The sequence below is a fragment of the Cricetulus griseus genome, chromosome 7 (genome assembly GCF_003668045.3).
Source record: "Cricetulus griseus strain 17A/GY chromosome 7, alternate assembly CriGri-PICRH-1.0, whole genome shotgun sequence".
In the NCBI taxonomy this organism is placed as follows: domain Eukaryota; kingdom Metazoa; phylum Chordata; class Mammalia; order Rodentia; family Cricetidae; genus Cricetulus; species Cricetulus griseus.
The window spans coordinates 90989424-91013036 of record NC_048600.1 but is presented as its reverse complement, the minus strand read 5'-3'; the positions used below and the strand labels follow the sequence as shown (position 1 = coordinate 91013036).

Genomic DNA, 23613 nt, shown 5'->3' with positions numbered 1-23613 from the left:
TTAGGAACAGGATTGTTTTACATGACAATCCCATTTCCCTTCTCTCACCCATCCTCCCCTATCCGCCCCCCCCCAAAACCTTATCTGTCACATATCTTCTCTGCTCTCCCTGGATGGTGAGGCCTTCCATAGGGTGTCATCAGAGTCTTACGTTTCCTTTGGGGTAGGGCCTAGGCCCACCCCCGTGTGTCTTGGCTCAGGTAGTATTCCTCTATATGGACTGGGCTCCCAAAGTCCACACCTATGCTAGGGATAAATACTGGGCTTTTACAGGAGGTCCTATAGATTTCCGAGGTTTCCTCACTGAAACCCATGTTCCTTGTGTCTGGATCAGTCCCATGCTGGTGTTCCATCTATATGCATCTGGGTTCCAGTTCAGTTCGGTGATTAGTTATGGGTGTCTGCTTTTACTTCCACCAACTGGTGGATGAGGGCATATAAGTCTGTCATCAATCTCATAATCAGGGGAAGGCATTTGAGGTAGCCTCTCCTCCGTTGCTGAGATAGTTAGCTGGTGTCATCTTTGTAGATCTCCAGATATTTCCCTAGTGCCTGATTTCTCTGTAAACCAAAAGGGTCTCCCTCTATTATGATATCTCCATTCTTGTTATCGTGTATTCTTCCCCTGACTCGTATTTTCTGCTCCCTCATGTCCTCGGCATCCCTCTTCCTCTCTCCTTCTCATTCTCCTAGCTCCCTCCCCCCTCTTCCCGTGCTCCCAATAAGATTATTTTCTTCATGTCATCTAGAAATACTCTTCTGTGTTTGGTTGGTATTAGAATTGGTTTGTTTCTCACTCATATCCCTTTGGTTATTAGTAGTCTGTATTAACAATAAACTTCACTTTTTCTAACAACCATTTAGAAAGTAGAAGCTTTTTGGTTAAGGGCTGCCATTCAGTTCAGAGTCATACATGAATGAATCTCTTTCTTTAAAAAGTCAGGTTTATGTAGTCAAGTCTTACATAAAATTGGGACTGTCCCATTAGAGTGTCCGAATATTTGTTCATCTGTTCATCTATTCACCTTTTCAGTTTCTGAACTTGTTCATGGCTGGAATTTGAAAAAACATACTCAAGATTTCCTGTTATAAAATGTAAATGAGAAGATAAAAACTTAGTGTTTCATTTTAGTCCATTGGTAGGTTATAATACTGAATTTTTAGTGATAAAATTTGGTGTTTAATTTTGTTAATTCTGTCTCATTCCTTCTAAAAACCAAGAATCCTAGCTGCTAGAAATACTTATTTTCATTTGTGATGTTTGTCATCAATTTGGTAACAATTCCTTGTATCTGTATCAGTCTCTTCCATTTGTGCTAGAAGCAGATTTTTGTTCCTAAATTATAGTTTAAATAGTGACAAAGTTAAGTGACCCATAAAAGGTGGAAAAGTTTTTTAAAATAAAACTTTGCCTCTAAATAAGTTAAGAGTATATATTACTAAGTACTATGCTTAGTAGACATGCCATTCTGTTAAAAATGCCAATTTACTATTTAAGAGAACTTGGTAGCAGGATCTCTTAAGCCTGGTAGTTCCAGGCCATTCTGGGTAACATAAGGAAACTCCATCTCAAAATAAGCATCAGTTATGTGCTGGGTATTATTTATCAAGTCAGGTTTTATGTAGCCAGGCTGGCCATGAACTTGGCTGTGTAGCTGAGGATGACCTAGTGCTGGGATGATAGGCATCTTTCACTACATCTTTTTGTGGTGCTGGGGATTGATTCCAGGACTATGTGTATTCTAGGCAAAACACTCTACTGCCTGAAGGACATCAGACTTCTCCAGCTCTTGCTTTTTTGCTATACTATCCAGAATGGACTTCCCAGGTGCTGGGATTACAGGTGTTCACCATCATATCCAGGAAAGTTATTATTTAAATATAACTGCATTTAACAGTTTCCTGACTTATCTAAGCAAAGAAGGGCCATTTTTTTCTTTTGATAAGTTTTTTAAAAAAATCTTTTATCTTGCTACTTTTTAGATTTAGATGTATGAGTGCTTTGTCAGCACTTATTTTAAGTATGTGTGTGTACTGTATGTGTACCTGGTTCCCACAGAAGCCAGAATAGGGCATTAAATCCTTGGAACTGGAGTTATGGGTTGTGAGCTACCAGTGAGTGCTGGGTACTGAACCTAGGTCATTTTCAAGAGTAGCAAGTGCTCTTGACTGCTGAGTCATCCCTCTAGTTCCTGTTAAATTTTTTGATTAACTAATTTTAAGCAGGTGAATTATATTTAGAAGGCATGCAAAGTTCAGTTTCTGAGAAATAATTATCAGGAAATAGAATGGAACAGAAGCAAACATAGTAAAATTGGCATATTTTAAATTTGAGCTTGAAAATTATGTTTATTTATTAATATGTACAGTCCTGGTGTCTTGGAACTTACTTTGTAGACTAGGCTGACCTTGAACTCACAGAGATTCACCTGCCTCTGCCTAATGCTGGAATTAAAGGCGTGTGCCACTACCCCCTGGCATGTTCTGTTTCTTATTTGGATGAGAGTGGCATCATAGAGGTAAGAGGATGGTTTGTTTGCTGGAGTTGGTTCTCTCATTCTGCCATGTGGGTTCTGGAGTTTGAACTTGTGGTGTTAAGCTTGGCAGCAAGAGCTTTTACCCACTGAGCTATCTCCCCGGCCCAATTATTATATTTTAATGAAAGCATTTATAAGCCTAATAACTTCTTCAGCTTATACTTTTTTAAAATCACATTTGTGGGGAGCATAGGAGGACAGCTTGAGAGTCTGCTCTCCCCCTCCCTTCACCTATGTCCTGAGGATTAACTCAGATCATCAAAATTGGCAGGAAGCATCTTTACCTAATGAGCTGTCTCACCTGCTCACTTCCTTAACTTTTTAAATCTTCTTCCATGAAGATAGTACTGAGTTGCTAGATTTAAATAGAATGATCTTTATTTACTTACTATACACTTCTGATACATAGTAAACACTCAGTAAATTGTTGACTGTCACATATTAATTGATTATATGTTTATGAATGAAATATTAGACAAGTAGTCTAATATTTAAGAGTGAGTTATGGGGCTAGGATTCTAGCTTATTTATAGAATCTTTACTGAAAGTTTGCGGCCTTTTTTTTTCCTTTTTGAGTTACATTCCTTTACTGGAGGGAGAAAAACTAATGTACTGCATTTTTTTGTTAAATTTTATTTATTTATTTTTGGTTTTTCCAGACAGGGTTTCTTTGTAGGTTTGGAGACTGTCCTGGAACTCTCTTTGAAGACCAGGCTGGCCTCGAACTCACAAAGATCTGCCTGCCTCTGCCTCCCGAGTGCTTTAATTTTATTTTTTGCAAATACCATTATCACTGAGCAGTTATCATAGCACTTTACTGTTTTTATTATTTTTTAATGGGGTGTGGTGTTGCATGCTCTTAATCTTAGCATGTGAGTTTGGCCACATGCTAAGCCAAGCCAGCATGGTCTACATAGAGTTTTAGAGTATCCAGGGCTACATAGACAAACCTTGTCTCAAGGAAAAAATATTTAGCCTGGAGGTGGTGGCACACGCCTTTAATCCCAGCACTTGGGAGGTAGAGGTAGGTGGATATATGTGAGTTCAAGACCAGCCTGGTCTATAAGAGATAGTTCTAGGATAGCCTCCGAAGCCACAGAGAAACCTGTCTCGAAAAACCAAAAAAAAAAAATATATTATATATATATATATTATATATATATATATATTTGAGCTATATGTGTACTACAGGAGCTTTCAGAGGTCAGAAGGAAAGGGTTAAATCCCCACGCACTGGTGTTAGAGGTGGTTATAAGCCCCAGTGTAGCTGTTGGGAACCCAACTTGGTTCCTCTGCAAGAGCTGCTGAGCCACCTCTCTAGCCCCTCCTAGCATTTTAAAAAAACTTTGAGTTGGCCTGGTGTTGGTGGTGCACGCCTTTAATCCCACTCGGGAGGCAGAGGCAGGCGGATCTCTGTGAGTTCGAGGCCAGCCTGGTCTCCAGAGCGAGTGCCAGGATAGGCTCCAAAGCTACACAGAGAAACCCTGTCTCGAAAAACCAAACCAAACCAAACCAAAACAAAAAAACAAAAAAAAATCCCAAACTTTGAGTTGAAGCAGTCTCAAGTTGCCTAGTCTGGCCTTGAGCTTTGGGTTCTCTTGCCTCAAATTCCTTAGTAGCTGACTTGCATTCTATACTTTTCATTTGAAGTTGGGTTTATACTTTTTGTTTAGAATTATTTAGATATTCTAAATTTATTTTTTAAATGTGCTGTTTACTAAATTCTGTAGGAGGACACAGAAGTAATATCTAATACCCTCTTAATTTGAGTAGTCCAGTAGTGTACAGATATAGAAATAAATGCATTCAATGCAAGCCTTCTCAACCATAGCATCAACATTTGGGAAAGTGCTGGTTGCTGCAGGGACCTGTGCTGTGCATTGTAGCATATTTTATGGTATCTCTGAATTCTGCTTATGTTATCAGTGCCAAGTCCTTGTCTTCTAGTTGTGGCAGTGAAATTTATCTTCAAATGTTGCCAAATCTTTTCTGGGGAGCAAAATCACCACTGAGAAACATGTTGGTATAGTGGATGTTGAGGTGGCAAGTAGAATGTACAAAGAATTGTTTGTTGTAGAATAGGTCAAGAAGAGTTAAGGAGCATCCGGTTAGAATGACTCAGGGAATGAGATTCCTCTCTCTTCCTCCTAACAGGATTTCTCTGTGTAGCCTAGCTGACCTGAAGCTTTTCTTAAGACTTTCAAATGCTGTGATTACAGGTCCACACTACCATTCCCAGCTTCTGCTGCTAGTTCTTTCTGCTCCAGTTCTTTCTTTTTTAAAGATTGTGTTTATAGTCATCTTTGTTTGTTTGTTTGTTTGTTTGTATTTGTATGTATGATGTATTTTGTGGTGTTGTACGTATATGTGTGTGGTATGTGTGTTCTCAGATGGTGACCAGAGGAAGACTTGATGTGTGCATTATAGCCTTTGTTATTCCTTGAAGTTATATTTATTTTGTTCTGTTTCTAAATGATAAAAATAGGAATGTGATAAAAATCTGATTTGTGTTTTTAAAAGAGTGAGATATGGTGATAAATTGATGAGTAGAAATTATATGTAGGGAAGTTAGAAGGCTGTTGCAGACTCAGTTGTGGTGGTGTATGCCTTTAATCCGAGCACTCAGTGGCAAAGGATGGAGGATTTCTGAGTTTGAGGCCATCCCGGTCTACACAAAGAGCTCCAGGACAGTCAGGACTGTTACACACAGAAGCCCTGTCTAGAAAAACCAAAAGAAAAAAAGGGGAGGCGATTGCAGAAATCTAAGAAGTAGGTTTAACATGATGTATTTGAGGTTAAGGTAGAAAAATTTACAATTCAGAGTTTACTAGAGATTGGAAAATGATGGTTGCACCGGGTGTTGGTGGCACATGCCTTTAATCCCAGCGGTCAGGAGGCAGAGGCAGCGGATCTCTGTGAGTTCGAGACCAGCCTGGTCTACAGAGCAAGTTCCAGGATAGGCTCCAAAGCAATACAGAGAAACCCTGTCTTGAAAAACAAAAACAACAAAAAAAGGAAAATGACTATTTTGCAAGAGAAAGAGGCTAGGATATAGTGTAATAATTTAAACATTTGAGTGATTTTAAAGATTTTTAGAGTATGTGTATGAGTGATATGTGTGTAAGAGTGCATGTGTATCACAGATAACAGTGAAGGTTCAAGGACAGCTTTTGATAGTTTTCTGTTTCAGCTGTGGATTCTGGTGATCAACTTCAGGTCATCAGGCTTGTCTCATAAATACTTTGCTGAAACTGTGCCATCTCACTGGCTCTCCAATGGCCTTTAACAGGAAAAAAAGACTTCTTTGTAACATGCTATGTGTTGATAGATGGAGATGGGGTGGAGTCTGATTGTTCTTGCTTTTTAGTGTCTCAGGTTTATGGAGGGTCTATCATACATACATGTTTCTGTAATCTTCATGACAATGAGAAGGGGACATTGCCTCTTTTTTGGTTTTTTGAGAAAGTTTCTCTGTGTAGCTTTGGAGCTTGACCCGGAACTGCCTTTGTAGACCACGCTATCCTTGAACTCACAAGAGATCCACCTGCCTCTGCCTCTCCAGTACTGGGGTTAAAGGCGTGCGCCACTGCTGCCTGACTGGGACATGGCCTCTTGAACTCTCTCTATTTGGCCAAGCTCATTGGCTAAGTGAGGTGTGACTTTAGGAGATTTCATCAAAGTTTCATAAAAGGCTTCCTCCCCTCTACCCCCAAGACAGGGTTTCTCTGTATAGCTTTGGAACCTACCTGTCCTGGAACTAGCTCTTGTAGACCAGGCTGGCCTCGAAATCCGAGAGCTACCTGTTTCTGCCTCCCGAGTGCTGGGACTAAAGGCATGCACCACCACCACCCAGCCCTGTGGTGCTTCTTAAGTATGTTTTATATGTTAGAAATTGCAACATCCTTCAGATAACTACTTTTCATTTGTGTGAAGTCTCCTTTCAGGAGTGGGAGATTTAAGGATGATGCTGTAGATGGTATCATTGCTGAGAAAGATTTATAGTTAGGTGGGAATGTTGACTGATTGGTGAGGAAGGTGCTGAAACTGAACAGGATTAGGATAAAGGCTGTTGGTGTGGGATGCACTCTATCCCTGTGTCAATGTGTACTCTTTGGCAGTCACTTTTAATTATTTTCTGTTTTTTTAAAACATGATTTGTAAGTATATGCTATGGCATGGTGAAGAAAATTTATTGCCATGGATGATATTCTTACTGCTATGTGTACTTGAAATCATTTAATCTCTTTGGGACTCAGTTTTATCACCTGTTTAAATTATATAATACTTTTAAGTGTTGGTCTAAGAGGATTAGATTCATTATATAGACCTGAGAACAGTACCTGGCACATTGTGTTAATATTATCTTGATGCTATATTACTCAGAAGGCTTTTGTTGGGGATTGAGAGTTGGCCACTGACTGTTTTTCGAAAGGACCAGAGTTCCATTTCTTGCACCCACATGCAGTATCAGGCACACACGTGGTGTACAAACATAAAGGCCAGCAAAACATCCAGACACATAAAATAATACAGTACAAAAAAAATTAAAGGATTTTGTTTTCTTTAGTTCTGACCCTTTTATGCATTGCTCTCATTGTGTCCTACTACAGTCCTCTTTTCTTGCAGCTCCTCAAGCAATGTAGATGGGTGCTCTACCACTGAGATATCACTTTTCTGCTTACTCAAACTTACAAAGTTACTGAATTGTCCTGTAAGTATTTGTGCTCTTTTCTACTTGTTGATGTAGAATACAATAGTCATTTATATAAATGAAGATTTATAAATTAATCCAACACTCAGATTAAAGTTATAGAATTTTTTTCTTTATTTAATCATGGAAAATTACATTAAAATTCATATATGGAAGTTTCTAACATCCTAGTAGGTTCCCTTTTGTCCCTTCTACCAGTCTACACATCCAAAAAAGACCACCATAGGTCTGAGAAACAGATGCACCAATCCGTGGACAGTGGTAGGGTCCAAAATCTGAGAGACCCCTCGTGGGTCTGAGAAACAAATGCATGAAACCCAAAAACCTCATTTGTGGGGAAAAAATGAGAAATAAAAAACTCTCAAGAGTGTCCCGAGCAGACCTAGGCCAGCTTACTGTGAGCTGCTGGCATCTGCATGGAGAAGAAATATGGTAGAAGGGCGGCAGAGAGGTAGAAGCTTACCTCATTCATTTACCTGTCTGCTGGCAGTAACTGGAAAGGTCCCATAAAATGTATTTCCCATGGGTGAGGCTGAAGATGGCTCAGTAAGATCTCAGAACTCGGCCAAGGGCGGAAAGCCCGACAGGGCCTCAGCAGCCTGAAACTGAAAAAGGACTCAGCGGTCCGGAAAAAAAGACCGATAAACAGTAACTGCCGGAGTCTTAAAGCCAAAACACACCTCTCAGTTCAGCGAGTGCGGTGCTGGACCTCATCCGTGGGAAATGTACGGATCAGGAGAAAGGGTGTCTTACTGGGTCACAGGGAACTGGTAGGTGAGTGGGATCCCCGTGTCTCTGGCAGCTGTCAGACGGGAGAGCCTCCCAGGTTTTCACGGCATCAATGTTGTTCTTTTGTTTAAGATAAAGCAGGCGCTAGATGGAGATGGAACAGGAACTGTAGAGATTACATTAATCATAGAGTTTATTAAAGTAGCGGAGGGGGATGAGATGAGAAGAGACTAAGAGGGTAAGAGCAGAACAGTAACAGAGGGAGAGAGTAAGAGAGCGTCCTTTTTTATAGCCAAATAATAGTGTATTTATATATGTTATCCCATTTATCTGTTAATTGACATTTAGCCTGTGTTTTGTTAGTATTGAGACAGGGTCATTCTGTGTAGTCTTGGCTATCCTGGAAATTGATATTTAGACTAGGATGGCCTCTGAGCTCACAGAGATCTGCCTACCTCTGTGTCTGTGCTGGGATTGAAGGTGTTCGCCACCATGCCTGGTTTAGGCTTTTGTTGTTGTTGTTATTGTTTGTTTTTTAATCTCTTGTCAATTGTAAATGATGCTGTTGTGTACATGCCTGTTAAATATACTTGAGTATACCTATTTTCAGGCCTTTTGAGTATATACCTTAGAAGTTGTTTTTATAGCCATCCTAGTGAATATGAAGTTGTACTTTTGTTTTTTTGAGACAAATATGCTTATATATAGCATATGTATGTGTAAACATTTGTATGCTTAACATGATTTAGGCTTTGTCTTCAAGTGTGTATGTGTGTGTATGTGTGCACTTTTAAATTGACTTGATTGTAATCTAGGGCTTTGTACTTGTTAGGTAGTGTTCACTACTGTTGAGCTATGTTCCCAGTTCCCAGGTTAAATATTTACATTTAGTTCATTCAGAGTGTTTTGCAGCCAAAGCAATTTTTTTAATTCAAAGCTTTTTCTTTTTTAATGACTTAGTTTTATTTTATGTGCATTGGTTCTTTGCCTCGTGTATGTCTGTTGTGAGGATGTTGAATCCTCTGGAACTAGAGTTACAGATAGTTGTGAGCTGCCATGTGTGTGTTGGGAATTGAACCCTGGAAGAACAGCTAGTGCTGTTAACCACTGAGCCATCTCTCCAGACCCCCAAAGCATTTTCTTATCTTCCCCTTTTTCTCCCTCCCCCTCTCCCTCTGTCCCTCTGTTCCTTTCTCCCATCCACCCACCCACCCATCCACCCATCCATCCATCCATCCATCCATCCATCCATTTTTTCCAAAAGCATTTTCTAACAGCAGATTCAACATCATGATACAAATGCGCCCATATTGTCTCTGTTCTCTTTCCCTGATAATCACTAATCTTTCATTCTGTTTTATTTGTCTATTTGTGATTTTTGTCAATTTGTCTTTATTTTTCCTCTAATAAAGTAATATCTTTAATATTAATAATAATAAGTAATACGTATGGGTATCTAATCTCCCCCTCCTCTTCTCTTTCTCATCAGGTTTGATTGATGGCAAGTGTGATTGATGCCAAGGTGTCTAGCTAGCATGGCCTTTGAGGTTTGATCATCAGATTAATGTAAACATTTGATTCTCAGTTATAAAATTTGTCACTATGTTAAGGCAGTTCTCATTTGGAGAACTACAAAACCAACAGTATATTTGTGAAAAGACCAGTGAAAAGAGGGCAGATCTAAAAGCTTTGTGTATGTGTGTGTCAGCGGTAGGGTGGGGTTGACAGCAGTGGCATAGTGGTGGTGGTGTTGCATATGCCACACTGAATGTGTGAAGGCCGGAAGACAGCTATGTGGAATTGTTTCTCTTCATCCATCTTTATTTGTGCTTTGAGGATCAAACTCAGTTTGTCAAGCTTGTGTGGCAAGCATTTTTATCCTCTGATCCTCTGAGCCATTTCCCTGGCCCATAATCATATATTTTATAAATCTATGTTTAATTTGATCATGCATGCCTATGATGTGTTCATCAGATCTTTCCCCATTTCTTTCCCTCCAATTTCTCACATATCTTACCACTTTTCTTTCCCAGCTTCATGTGTGTACTCGTTCTTTTTTTTATTTAATGTCCACTGAGTCCATTTATTTCTGTCTGTGTGCACATGGATGTAAGAAACATTTCCTGGAGCATTGGGTAGCTTATGAGAGCTAGCATTGCTGAAGAAAACTGACTCTTTTTAGTAGCCATCTTTTGCCAGTAGCTCTTCAGATAGGGATGATCTTCATATACCCCTCCTAACTCTATATTGGGATTTTGGCTGGTTTGATTCTTCAAGCTTTTGTGGAGGTAGTTCATTCAGCTACTGTGAGTTCATTTGTGCAGTGGGACTATAATGTCTAGCAAATCCTGATTCACTATAGGTGTTAATACCTGCCTCTTATATCTTTCTGCCCCCCCCCCCAATTCCTAAGTCTTTGGAGAAGAGGGTGTTATATTGATGTCCCATTTAGAGTTGAGCATTCTAGTCTCTTCTCTGTACATTGACCAGTTGTAAGTCTTTATTAGTCACCATCTACTGCAAAAAGAAACTTCTCTGATGAGGTTTAAGAGATGCACTGATGTTTAGAAAGCTCTGGTGAACCAAAGGTTGGGGACAGGAAGGAGATTTGGGGAAGCTAGGTTTGTAGTTAGGAATTCTCAGGTGGCCTGGCTGGTGGGTGGTGGGCTAGGTAAGGCTACCTGTGTGAGGTACAAGGCTCTGCAGAGTCCTCAGATGGCAGGCCAGGGTGAATGTGTGTGAAATACCTGTGTCCCATGGTATTTTAAAGTTGGCTTTCCCCCACCCCTTGCTATCAGGAGCTATACATTGAATTTAGTGACCACCTCTTTTTCAAGTTTTTCATGTATTTATGTATATGTGTGTGAGTTTGTGTAAATTTATATCACTTTGTTCAGGTACCCACAGGCCAGAAGAGGTGCTGTATCCTCTGGAACTGGAGTTACAGTTGTTGTGTGAGTCACCACACCTGGGTACTGGCAACTGAACTCAGGTCCTGTGGGTGGAAGAGCAGGAAGTACTTTAAATTGCTGAGCCATCTCTCCAACCTCTAGATACAGTCTGTCTTTAGTGTCCATTAATTTGATTTCTATTAATTAAAATCTAGCGGTTCTTTGGCTTTAAAAATTTTTTTTTGTTTTTTGTTTTTTAATATATTTTGCTGAATCTAGGATAGTTGTTGGTAATTGCCATTTTGACAAAAAATTCCAGTGAGATTTTTTTCAGATTTATTAGTTTAGGTTATAGATATCTAGATATAATGTATTAGAGTAGAGTTTAGGTATCTAGTTTGATCTTAAATTTCATTTATTTATATTTTATGTGTGAATGCTCTGTATGTATGCCTGCACTCCAGGAGAGGGCATCAGATCCTATTATAGATGGTTGTTAGCCACAAAGTGGTTGCTGGGAATTGAATTCAGGACCTCTGGAAGAGTAGCCAGTGCTCTTAACTGCTGAGCCATCTCCCTAGCCCTCTAGATTAATCTTAAATAAATAAAAATAATGCCTAGGATACCTAATTTGACTTAAAAAATCCCTTCACACTTATTGGCAACCATTTACCTAGTAATCTTTTGTTGTTTAAAGGTATGTGCCCATAGTTAAACAAGGAGTGTGGGTTTTGATTAGTTTTTTGAGACAGGTTCTCACTGTATAGATCTGGCTGGCCTGGAACTAACTGTGTAGACCAGGCTGTTCTCAAACGTCAGAGATCTGCCTGACCTGCTGCATGAGCACTGGCATTAAAAGTTTGTGCCACTGGGCTGGAGAGATGGCTCAGAGGTTAAGAGCACTGACTGCTCTTCCAGATGTCCTGAGTTCAGTTCCCCGAAACCACATGGTGGCTCACAACCATCCGTGATGAGACCTGGTGCCCTTAGTCACCATCTACTAAGATGTGTGCAGATATACATGGAAGCAGAATGTTGTATACATTAAAAAAAAAAGTTTGTGCCGCCACACTTGACTTCTTGTCAGATTAAAAACAAACACACACATTTATTGAATTTGTATATACCTGCGTTAGCCTAAGTGCGCACCATGTGCTTTTGGTGCCTGACAAAGCCTGATGAGCAAGTTGGATCCCCTAGAGCTTAAGTTACAGGCAGTTGTGAGGCATCTGATATAGTTGCTGAGACCTGAACTTGGGTCCTTTGAAAGAGCAGCAAATGCTCTTAACTTCTGAGACATCTCTTAGCACCTCCCCCAACATGATCTTTTTAAAAACAAATAGTATATAGTTATCTTTCTGTAGTCTCCTTTGTATGGTGTCTCAGCCTCTTGATTTCTCTTCCCCAGAAGCTACCAGTGCTATGATTTTCTAAGTATTCTCCTAGTGGTAGTTTATCTATAATGAAAATCTTTGTTTATCACACTGTCAGTCATCTGAGTATTTAAGCTTAATTCTCTTTAGCTGGGTGTGGTGGCAAATACCTGTAATTCTAGTACTGGGGAAGCTGAGGTAAGAGGCCCAGGCAGGAGGATCTCAGAGAGTTCAAGGTTAGCCTGAGCTATATAACAAGACCCTAATAGAAGAGTTTGCATTAATATAACTCTTTAATAGTAGTAATATTTATATTGATATAATATAGGGTTGTATATTTTTACAGCGCTTTCTTTTTTAAATTAAATTAGAAACAAGCTTGTTTTACATGTTAATCCCAGGTCCCTCTCCCTCCCCTCCTCCCCTGCCCCCCCCACGGCTCCTTGTCCCATCCCCTTTCTGTTCCCCAGGGAGGGTGAGGACTTCCACGAGGGATCTTTAAAGTCTGTGTCATTTGGAGCAGGGCCTAGACCTCCCCTGTGTGTCTAGGCAGAGAGAATCTAGGCATAGAATATCCTTCTATGTGGAGTGGGCTCCCAAAGTTCATTTGTGTATTAGGGATAAACACTGATGGGGCCACTACCAGAGGCCCCCATAGATTGTCCAGACTTCCAAACTGACAGGGGGTCTGGAGCAGTCCAATGCTTGTTTCCCAGCTATCAATCTGGGGTCCATGAACTCCCCCTTGTTCAGGTCAGCTGTTTCTGTGGGTCTCTCCAACCTGGTCTTGAACCTTTTGCTCCTCACTCCTCCCTCTTTGCAACTGGATTCCAGGAGTTCAGCTCATTGTTTAGCTATGAGTGTCTGCTTCTGCTTCCATAAGCTACTGGATGAAGGCTCTAGGATGGCATATAGGGTAGTCATCAATCTCATTATTGGAGAAGGGCATTTAAGGGAGCCTCTCCACTATTGCTTAGATTGTTAGTTGGGGTTATCCTTGTACTTCTCTGGACATTTTCCTAGTGTCAGATTTCTCTTTACCAATTCCTTTATATGAGATTATATAATGCTTAAAAATGGTTTGTCATAAAAAGCTGGGCGGTGGTGGCGCACGCCTTTAGTCCCAGCACTCAGGAGGCAGGGGCAGTCAGATCAGCCTGGGCTACAAGAGCTAGTTCCAGGACAGCCTCCAAAGCCAGAGAGAAACCATGTCTCGAAACACAGCCCCTCCCCGCAAAAAGAAGATAATCAGAACACATCATTATTACTGAAAGAATACTGAGTCAGCAGTGGTGATTTCACAGTAATTCATCTTTTATGAATCTCTGATTTTTCATAAAAGGGACAGTATTGGCCCTAAGCAACTGATTTAATATCATAAGGCCTGTAAGTCAAGGTTCAGGCCTGGAAACTTACAACTGAAGTCAAATGTTTGGCCCACCTAGAAAAAGAAAAATGGACTCTTATATGCAAAATTGGCAGAGTGCTACTACCTAGTGTATCTTTTCCTCAACATATGGATATACAAAGGAGCATGCATGTTAAAAATTTCGACATTAAATACAACCAAGAAAGGTCATCAACAGGATAAACAAATATATGACTTACACTTAATCAATAAATAATTTGACAGCTTTATAAACATGATTATTATAAACTTAGGGTTGGAATTAAGAGATTATTTGGCCCTAAAATGTCAAATATCTTTTCTCGGAAATGACAAGATCAATTAATATTGAGAAATATACTATTAATACTCTGAGCCATCTGCCTAATATCTCAAATAGAAATAAAGGACAAAAATGAAAAGTAGGGGCTGGGAAGATGGCTCACTGGTTAAGAGCACTGGCTCTAGAGGCCAACTCTGTTAGTTGGAGGCCATCCTGGTCTCCAAGGCGAGTGCCAGGATAGGCTCCAAAGCTACACAGAGAAACCCTGTCTCGAAAAACCAAAAAGCAAAAAAGAAAAGAAAACAAAAAACAAAAAACAAAAAATAAAAATAATATGTCCTGTATTCATGTTTGCTCAGCTTAGCATTTTGTTTGTTTATTTGTATTAGATGGGATCTTATATGAAGCTCAGGCTTCAACAAGCATATTTTTTTTCAGTTTGCTGATGATTTATGATTAATTCCTTTATGAAATGCCCATTCATGGAACCTAACTTCTTTTTGGTTCTTGGCTTGACGGATTGCTTTATGTATTATTATAAATTGTTAACAAAGCTAGTACTTTTAGATAATGTTGAATAATAGACAATGGGAGGCTATTGTCTTAACTGTGCTATTTAACCATTATTAACTAGGATAGCGTGATTTAGATTGTTTATCTTTCTAGTTTACCAGCAGCAGATAACAGTGATGTGTAACTTTTCTAGAAAAGTACCTTTATTATAACCATGTAATAGAATACCAATTAGAAGTAATTTATGAGATTACTTTACACAGCTAGTAAACAGAAGTGCTAGCATTCGGTTTCAAGCAGTTCTGGAGGTTGTACATTTAACTAAAGGGTAATAAAAATCTACCATTACTTTTCAGAGGTTTCCACCTTTCTCTGGAGGAAAATTTAAACAGAAATAGCTCCCCCATTTCTTTCTTTCTCTTATATATATCTGAAAAACAGGTGTTTCTTCCCATATAACAACAGCAAAAATAAATAAATAAATAAATAAATAAATAAATAAATAAGAAAAATAACACTACCATTAACCCCTGGGGAGATAGAGGCAGGGTGATCATGGAGTTCAGCTTCAAGGCCAGCCTGTTCTACAAACAAAGCATTTCCAGACCAGCTAGGACTACACAGTGAGACACAGTCTCAGCCTCCCATTCCCTGATACTCTGCCAAGTGTGATGGCACATTCCTGTATCCTAACTCTGGGGAGGCAGGAGTTCTAGACCAGCCTTGACTACATAAGACCCTGTCAAAAAGCCCAAAATTGAATAAATAACAACTTATATTTTAAATATACAAATGAAAACATAATGTAGGAATTCCATTTTAAGACAGGGCATTATATACCTCAGGCTGACTTTAATGTGTAGCTGAATATGACCTTGAATTCCTTCCTGATCCTCCTGCCTTTAGTTCTTGGGTGCTAGAATTACAGGTGTGTGTTGGCTCTATAGTCTTACTGTAAAAATTTTATATTTGGTAAAATACATTTTAGCATTAAGTAATGGTATTTTAAAACAAATTAAACTTGTACTATTAAATGTGAAGTTGATTTGGGAAATTAGTTAAGCCCAAATTTAAATCACATCTTGTAATTTTTCATAAGGGGGAAAAAGAATGGGAAAATAAAGGGGTGTGAGAGCCTACACCAGATATATCTATATCTATATATATCTATGTGTCTATATATAGATATATATATATCTCGAGCGAGAGCGTTACTTCCTAGCTCTCTTGTAGCATTTTAAAAGTTTGGGATTTAGTTCAAAACATTAGTTCAAGGTTGGAGTGTAAAGGGAAAGGGTTTTGGCTTTTCAAGACAGGGTTTCTCTGTATTGTTTTGGAGGCTGTCCTGGAACTCACTCTGTAGACCAGGCTGACCTCGAACTCCCACAGATCCACCAGTCTCTGCCTCCCTAGTGCTGGGATTAAGGCGTGCACCACCAACGCTTGGCTAAGAAAAAATTTTAATGTAGGTTTAAGCAGGGACATTGGTAATAGTGAAAGGAGGGAAGAAGACAGATACAGAGAAACTGAGCAGACTGATCAAGAGTGGCCTCAGGCTTTTAGGAATGCCCTGTAGAACTTTTCCTCTCCTTTCCTTCTTCCTCCCTCCCTCCCTCCCTCCCTCCCTCCCTCCCTCCCTCTTTCTTTCTTTCTTTCTTTCTTTCTTTCTTTCTTTCTTTCGAGACAGGGTTCCTGGAACTAGCTCTGTAGACCAGGCTGGCCTCAAACTCAGAGTGCTGGGATTAAAGCATGCGTCACCATTGCCTGTCTTTTTCTTCTTTTCAATCTCCCTTTCTTTCCCTTCCATTTTTACCTTCCCTTCATCCTCTCTTCCTTTCCTGCTCTTTCCCTCTCCCCTTTTCTCTTCCCTAGATTACCTCCCCTCTTCCTTTCCTCTCTCTTACCTTCTTCCTCTTTTCTTGATTTGTTTGTTTGTTTGTTTGTTTGAAGCAGGGTCTAACTTTGTAGCCCAGGCTGGCTTGGAACGCTTCATCTTCTTCCTTCAGCTACCCAGGGCTAGCTTTAGAGGTGCCACAGCAAGATAGATAATTTTATATATGTATAGAATAAACATAGAGATATAAATTGACATAGGCAATTCTAATGTTAACTGTCCAAAGTTAGCATCAGAATTGCAGCTTTAAAAGGGTACCTTGGGAGATGGCTCAGTGGGTGAAAAGTTCTTGCTTTGTTCTGCAAAACCCCTAAATCCCATTGTGGTAGAAGAGAACTGATTCCTGAAAGTTGTCCTCTAATCTTCACACCACATGCATACCATGACAAACTAATGCCTGCTTGAGCATGAATGTTCACACAATACACAAAGTGGGGGCATGGTCTTGAATTGGGATGATAGCTCAATAGTGCTTATTTATTATGTATGGTATACCCTTAGTGTTCTTAGATTGTTTTTACTTCAAAAGCAAGCTGTTGTTCTTTTTTGGGGGGGTGGGCAGTGGCTCTGAAAGTCACTCACGTTTCTGACCATCTGCTTGTCATTTGGGAGAGCCTCTTGACCCTTCTAGATTTGATAAGTTTGCCAGAACAACTCAGGGAATCCAGGAAAGCAGTGTACTTAGCAGTACAGTTTTACTATAAAGAATACAAATTAGAATTAACCTCATCAGAGTTCACATGGGCCAAGGTCTAGGAGGATTCCAAACATAGATGTCTGTTTTCTTTAGTCCTTGTTTAGTAATCATCACTCCAGGAAATTCTAGCACTTTGATGAACAGTTTTTATTGAGGTTTCAGTATATTGATTTATAAGCAATGATTGATTAATCTTTGGTTGTAGATTAGCCTCCAGAATAACAAAGAAATTCCTATTGTGTAGAATATTTTAAGAAGTTAAATTTTTTTTTTTTTTTTTGAGACAGGGTTTCTCTGTAGCTTTGGAGGCTGTTCTGGAACTTGCTCTGTAGACCAGGCTGGTCTCAAACTCACAGAGATCCATCTGCCTCTGCCTCCCTAGCGCCTGGACTAAAAGGCATGTACCACCACGCCCAGCCAGGAGTTAAATTTTTTAAAGATTTATTTATTTATTTATTTATTTATTTATTTATTTATTATATACATTGAGGTTTTGCCTGCATGTATGTCTGTGTGAGGATGCCAGATCTTCTGGAACTGGAGTTAGAGAGTTATGAGCTTCCATGTGGGTGCTGGGAATTGAACCCAGATCCTTTGAAAGAGCAGCCAGTGCTCTTTACATCTGAGCCCAGCAGTCCAGCCCCCATATTTTGAGGATTTAATGATATCATATATCTCCTTCCCAGGAACCAGGGAGAAAAGCATATTGTCTCCACCTTTTTTGTTTGTTTTGGATTTGAATCCAAGACCTTACAAGCACTCCACCGCTGTTCTCCTACATGCCTTGATCCAGTTACATTCTTTTTACATTACTCCATTCCTCAGCATCCTTCCTCAGAAGCAAACTCTTTTACTAGCTAATTTGTTTATATTCTTTTAGACTTTTGAGAGAACCCAGAAATTGGATCAAGGGCATTGAAAACTTTTTGAAGTGATGAAAATAGTTTTATTCTGATGTCATTACTTATATCAAAAGTGATCAGCCTGGGTCTGGAGAGATGATGGGTTAGTGGTTAAGAACACTTGCAGCTATTGGAGAGGTCCGTAATTCAGTTCACAGTACCCATGTCTCAACTGCTTGTAATTTTGGTTCTGGGGATACAACATCCTCTCATCAACTGACTGGGCTTGATGGTCCATCCATGTCTTTCAATTTTAGTGCTCAGAAGGTAGAGGCAGGCATGATAATCTGTGAGTTTGAGTTCACCTTGATCTGCATAGTGAGTTCTAGGTCATCTAGGGCAGCAGTGAAACCCCATCTTTAAAAAAAGCAAAACAAAACAAAAAACCCATAAGTAATAATTCTGTGATTTCTCTTTAAGTATTTCCTTACCTTAATATGCGCTTTATAAATATTAATGTAGCAAAGAATGTGGACAGAAGGACTGGAGAGAGTGAGACTGGATGGACCTTTGAGGTGGCTCATTGTAAAAGTACCTGAGTTTGATCCTTGTACCTCTCATGGAAGAGTACCAGCTTCTGAAAGTAGTATTAGACTACTGTACTTATCAGGGTTCTCAAGAGAAACAGAACCGATAGAATGAGAGAGGAAGGTGATAAAAGGGGATTTATCAGATTAGATGTGGTCCGGGTAGTCACCAATGGTTGTTTAACACCTGAAAGGTTGGGAATCTAGTAGTTGTTCAGTCTTTGAGGCTGAATATCTCAGTGGTCCCAATCTGGTGTTGGATTCCTGGAGAGTTTCTGAGATTGAAGAAGCTGGATTTAATACTGACTGTAACAACAGGATATTAACTTGGAGAGAGTGAGGGCAAACAGGCAAAAAGTAGTTTCTTTCTTCCATGTTCTTTTCCTAGACTTCCACCAGAAGATGTGGTTCAGAATTTGGGTGGATCTTCCTGTTGCAAAAATTCTGGTGTACCCAGCAGTTTAGATTTTAGTTGATTCAAAAGAAGTCAGTTGAGCTGGAGAGATGACTCTGTGTTTAAAAAGTATAAACTTCTCCTCCAGGGCACCAACATCAATTGGTTCACAACTGCAGGTGATGCAACCCCTCTGGCCTCCAAAGGCACCCTCCCCACACATTACAAATAGTAAAAATAAAACAGCCCTGAAGGTTATTATATGCTTGCTTATATTGAATTCATTTATTTATCCTAAATTTTTGTTGTTGTTGAATGCTTAGGATTAGCTCTTAAATAAAATTGTATCATTTATGAATATGGTTTCACTTCATCCTTTATAATCTATATGTCTTTTATTTAGTTTTCTTTACTAACTGCCCTGGCTAGAACTTCCTGTACAATGTTTAGAAGTGGTGAGACAGCCAGGAATGAAGGGTGTGTATGTGACACAGTCCTCTTGTAATCTAGCACTGGTGAGGCTAAGGCAGGCAAAGAGGAGTGGGAGTTTGGGCCTGTTGAAACAAGATATCTTGTTCCTTGGAAGATGGTACCTATTGGATTTTTCTGTAATTGATGACTTAGTTAATTAACATTTATTTACTGTTGTTTGTTTTAAGGTAAGGCTCCTTATGTAGTAGCCCTGGCTATCCTGGAACTCAGAGATCTACCTACCTCTGTCTCCTGAGTGACAGGATTAAAGTCCTGTCCTAATATATCTGGCTTGTTTGTTTGTTTGTTTGTTTCTGTAATCTTTTTTTAAAATCTTCCCCACCCACCCCAGACAGGGTTTCTCAGTATTGCTTTGGAGCCTGTCCTGGAACTTGCTCTGTTGTCCAGGCTGATCTGACTGCCCCTGCCTCCTGAGTGCTGGGACTAAAGGCGTGCGCCACCACCGCCCAGCTTTTTATGACAAACCATTTTTAAGCATTATATAATCTCATATAAAGGAATTGGTACCAGAACCACTGAGGAATTTACTGGTTCTTTCTAAGTTTACCTATGGAAGGAATCAGATGATAACAGCTATACTTTAATGTATTAATCAGATGAATTGTTTATTAAAAACCAGTTGTCTGTGTTAAGTTCAGACTTTATTCTGCATTTTTCTCTTTAGTTTTAATTTGTCTATGGGGTTGAGAGAGAGAGAGAGACAGAGACAGTCAGACAGACAGACGAATGAATGAGTGTGAGCATGTACTTTTTTTTTTTTTTTTCTTTTTCGAGACAGGGTTTCTCTGTGTAGCTTTGGAGCCTTGGCTCCTTGGCATTGGCTCTAGAGACCAGGCTGGCCTGGAACTCTCAGAGATCTGCCTGCCTCTGCCTTTTGAGTGCTGGGATTAAAGGAGTGCACCACCATTGCCTGGCCCTATTTTGTTACTTTTTAAAATGGGGGTGTTAAATTTTTATTTTGTTATATTTTAAAGTTGTGTGTGTTTGTACATGTGTGTTTGTACGTGTGTGCACAAACCAGAAGAGGAGATCAGGTCCCCGAAGATGGAATTAAGGCAGTTGTAAGTTACCCAGTGTTGGTGCTAGTAATCAGTGCAGGTCCTCTGGAAGAGCAGTAAATGTACTTAACTAATGAGCTGTCTCACTAGCACCTGTTTTGTTTATTAAGACTATGTCTCAGTAGATAGCCATGGCTGACCTGGAACTCAGAGATCTTCCTGAGGCATGTGCTACCACGTTTGGTGGGTTAATGTGTATGTTTTTAATAGTCTGTGAATTGTCTCTTCTTTTAAGCTATGTCAAAATTGGATAATTTAAGCAATAGAAACCCTCCCGAGATTTAAAGATGCACCTAACATTGAAATGGAGTGTGTTATGGAAGTCTTTGCTTTTAAAGTGCCACAGGTGATTGTGATGAGCTTAGGAACTAATGCAATAGAAGACTATACTGATAGAATTTTGTAGATAATGACTGCATATGATCTTTTAATTATTCTTAGCAACTTTTAATGTTTCCTTTTTTTTTTTCTTTTCTCTTTTCCTAGTTTGTGCCAGCGTGGCTTCATTCATACAGATGAACCAAGCTTTGGGATAGCAGTATAAAATTAGAATCAGACAGCTGACTGCTCAGCAGGATGCCATCAACTAACAGAGCAGGCAGTCTAAAGGACCCTGAAATTGCAGAGCTCTTCTTCAAAGAAGACCCTGAAAAGCTCTTCACAGATCTCAGAGAAATCGGCCATGGGAGCTTTGGAGCAGTTTATTTTGTGAGTTTTGCGTGGTGTCAGTGATGTCTGAGTAAAAAATGTAAAGAGATAAGGAATTTACTGAGTAGGAAAACAAACCCTGCTTCATAGACTCCTCTTTATACCATGTATGTCTACGTGCATTATGCAAGCACTGACTTTTTGCAGCTCACATCACTTGGTTGTCCTCTAATACAATCCCATTTCAAAACTACCTAGAGATAATGTTACCTTGGCCCAGTTCCATAAGAGTGCCTCCCATTTTGAGATGCCAGTTTAAAGCTCTAGCTTGTACTTCCATTAACTATAGAATTGGGATCCTCCATCCCTTTCCTTGTGTGTAATTAAATATCAAGTGAAACTCATTTATGATTTTAATTTTTTATTTTTAAAGATTTATTTATTTACTGTGAATAGTGTTCTGTCTGCATGTATCCCTGCAGGCTAGAAGAAGGCACCAGATCTCACTACCGACAGTTGTGGGCCACCACGTGGTTGCTGGGAATTAAACTCAGAACCTCTGGAAAAGCAGCCAGTACTCTTAACCACTGAGCTATCTCTCCAGCCTCCTTATGATTTTATTTTAAATGATACAGTCAAAATATACATAGACTGAGTCCTAGACTCCTGTTTGACAGAGGCACTTTTGTCCACATAGAATTAAGGTATATGAGTTTTTTGGCCATTGGATGTTTGTTCTTGTCTTCCTCACAGTCCCCAGTCATTTGGGGTTGTTATTTATTACATAAGTTATTGGCTGTTGGTAATTAAGTTCACCTTCAACTGCTTTTTCTCCTCCCAAGTTAAGAGTTGGGTGTGTAATGCCAGTTCCAGTTCTTTGGTTCAGGATTGGTTTCCCTGAGAACCACCCTTCCCTCCAATCATGTGATTGTCCAGGTTCTTTCCTCAAAGCACTGAGGTGTGGTTGAAAGATGTTTGAGGTAAATAAAAAAGGCTCTTTTATCATTTACCAGTGTAGCCTTTCTGGAGGTAGCTTGCAACCAAGGACAAAATTCCAAATATTTTACCAAGATAATGATTTAGGGAGATAAAAATATGCCACCCTAAATATATCTTCTGGCAAGATTTGTGTTAGTTATTCTCCAGACTGGACTGACTCTGAGATGCTGTCCTTGGAAGACTTGTCAGCTTAATAGGACAATCCTGCTTGCCTTAGCCTCCCATGGCCTGCTTGCTTTCACCATCCTCAGAAGCTTCAGGACCATCATTTTGTAGGACACAATGCTATTTCAAGGTCAACCATATGGTCATTCTTTTGAATATTTTTCTTTGTGTATGGCTCCTCTGTGTGCCCATTAACAATCTATATGCTTTGTTCCCTCCCTCTTTTTTCTATTACCAGTTCATTTTATAGACAAAAATTATTGAACCTTCTGAGCAAAAGACAAAATTTAAAGCTTCTCTGTACAGCTTTCATCTGCTCTCAGAGTATGTATTCTAGAATTACCCTCTCCGTACTTGAAACTGAAGATAATACTGAACCTTATAATTTAATGTCTTATTAGCTCAATAACTTTCCATGTTCTGTGGCCACAAATTTTGCATTTTGAGGCATAGCAATAAAACTAACATACATTTTACTTCCTTCTTTATATTTTATTTTTAATGTGCATTGGTGTTTTGCCTGCATATGTGTCTGTGTGAGGGTGTCAGATCCCCTGGAACTGGAGTTAGAAACAGTTGTGAGCTGCCATGTGGGTGCTGGGAATTTAACCTGTGTCCTGTAAAAGTATAGCCTGTTCTCTTAACTTCTTAGCCATTTCTCCAGCCTCCTTTCTTTATCATTTTATCAATAGAAATTTTGTGCTTACTGTAGATTTTTAACAGCATCAACATAGCTTTTTGTTGTTGTTATATTTGAGACAAGGTCTCATTATATAGTCCTGGCTGTTCTAGAATTCACTATATAGTCCAAGCTGGCTTCAGACCCACAGACATCTGCCTGCCTCTGCCTTCTGAGTGCTGAGATTAAAGGCATGTGCCACAATGCCTAGGTAACATAGTTTTTTCTTAATCTAGTTGAGAATATTTTTACAGATTTATTGTTTTTTTTCAATTAGCTTATATATATATATATATATATGAGAGAGAGAGAGAGAGCAATAATGTTATGCATCAATAGCAGCAACAACAACTTTTCCAGTTTCTGCAGTCATTTGAACAAAATTGTAGAGACATCCAGCACACGCCATTTAAAAAAAACAAAAAACATACAAAAACAAAACAAACAAACAAACAAACAACAACAAAAAAGTAAAAAACAAAATCCCAGAAAACAGCACAGTTCTGTTACTCTTGTGGTACTTGGCACCATTTTTTTTTTTTTTTTTTAAATTAGCTTCTCAGTCATCATCTGGGATGAAACCATTCTGAGCAACGTCATTAAAAACAGTTCTGATAAAGCATGGTCACTACTATGTATCATAAAGCAGATCCACATATGAGTGAGTACATATCATGTTTGTCTTTTTGTGATTGTGTTACCTCACTCAGAATGGTTTCTTCGAGTTCCATCCA

At 39.4% G+C, this 23613-nt stretch overlaps 1 protein-coding gene across 4 annotated transcripts in view; it reads left to right on the top strand.

Annotated features, from left to right (window-relative positions):
- Taok1 (TAO kinase 1) overlaps positions 1–23613 on the top strand; it is an 88807-nt gene that overhangs the window by 5423 nt on the left and 59771 nt on the right. The window contains exons 2-3 of one of the 4 annotated variants that reach the window (XM_027426648.2): positions 7164–7248; positions 20875–21096. In XM_027426648.2, the coding sequence (XP_027282449.1) occupies positions 20965–21096 (132 nt within the window). In that variant the 5' untranslated portion in view covers positions 7164–7248; positions 20875–20964. Of the gene's footprint in view, positions 1–7147; positions 7249–20874; positions 21097–23613 lie in introns of those variants that run through there. The other 3 variants (XM_027426649.1, XM_027426647.2, XM_027426652.2) reach the window with 3 other exon arrangements.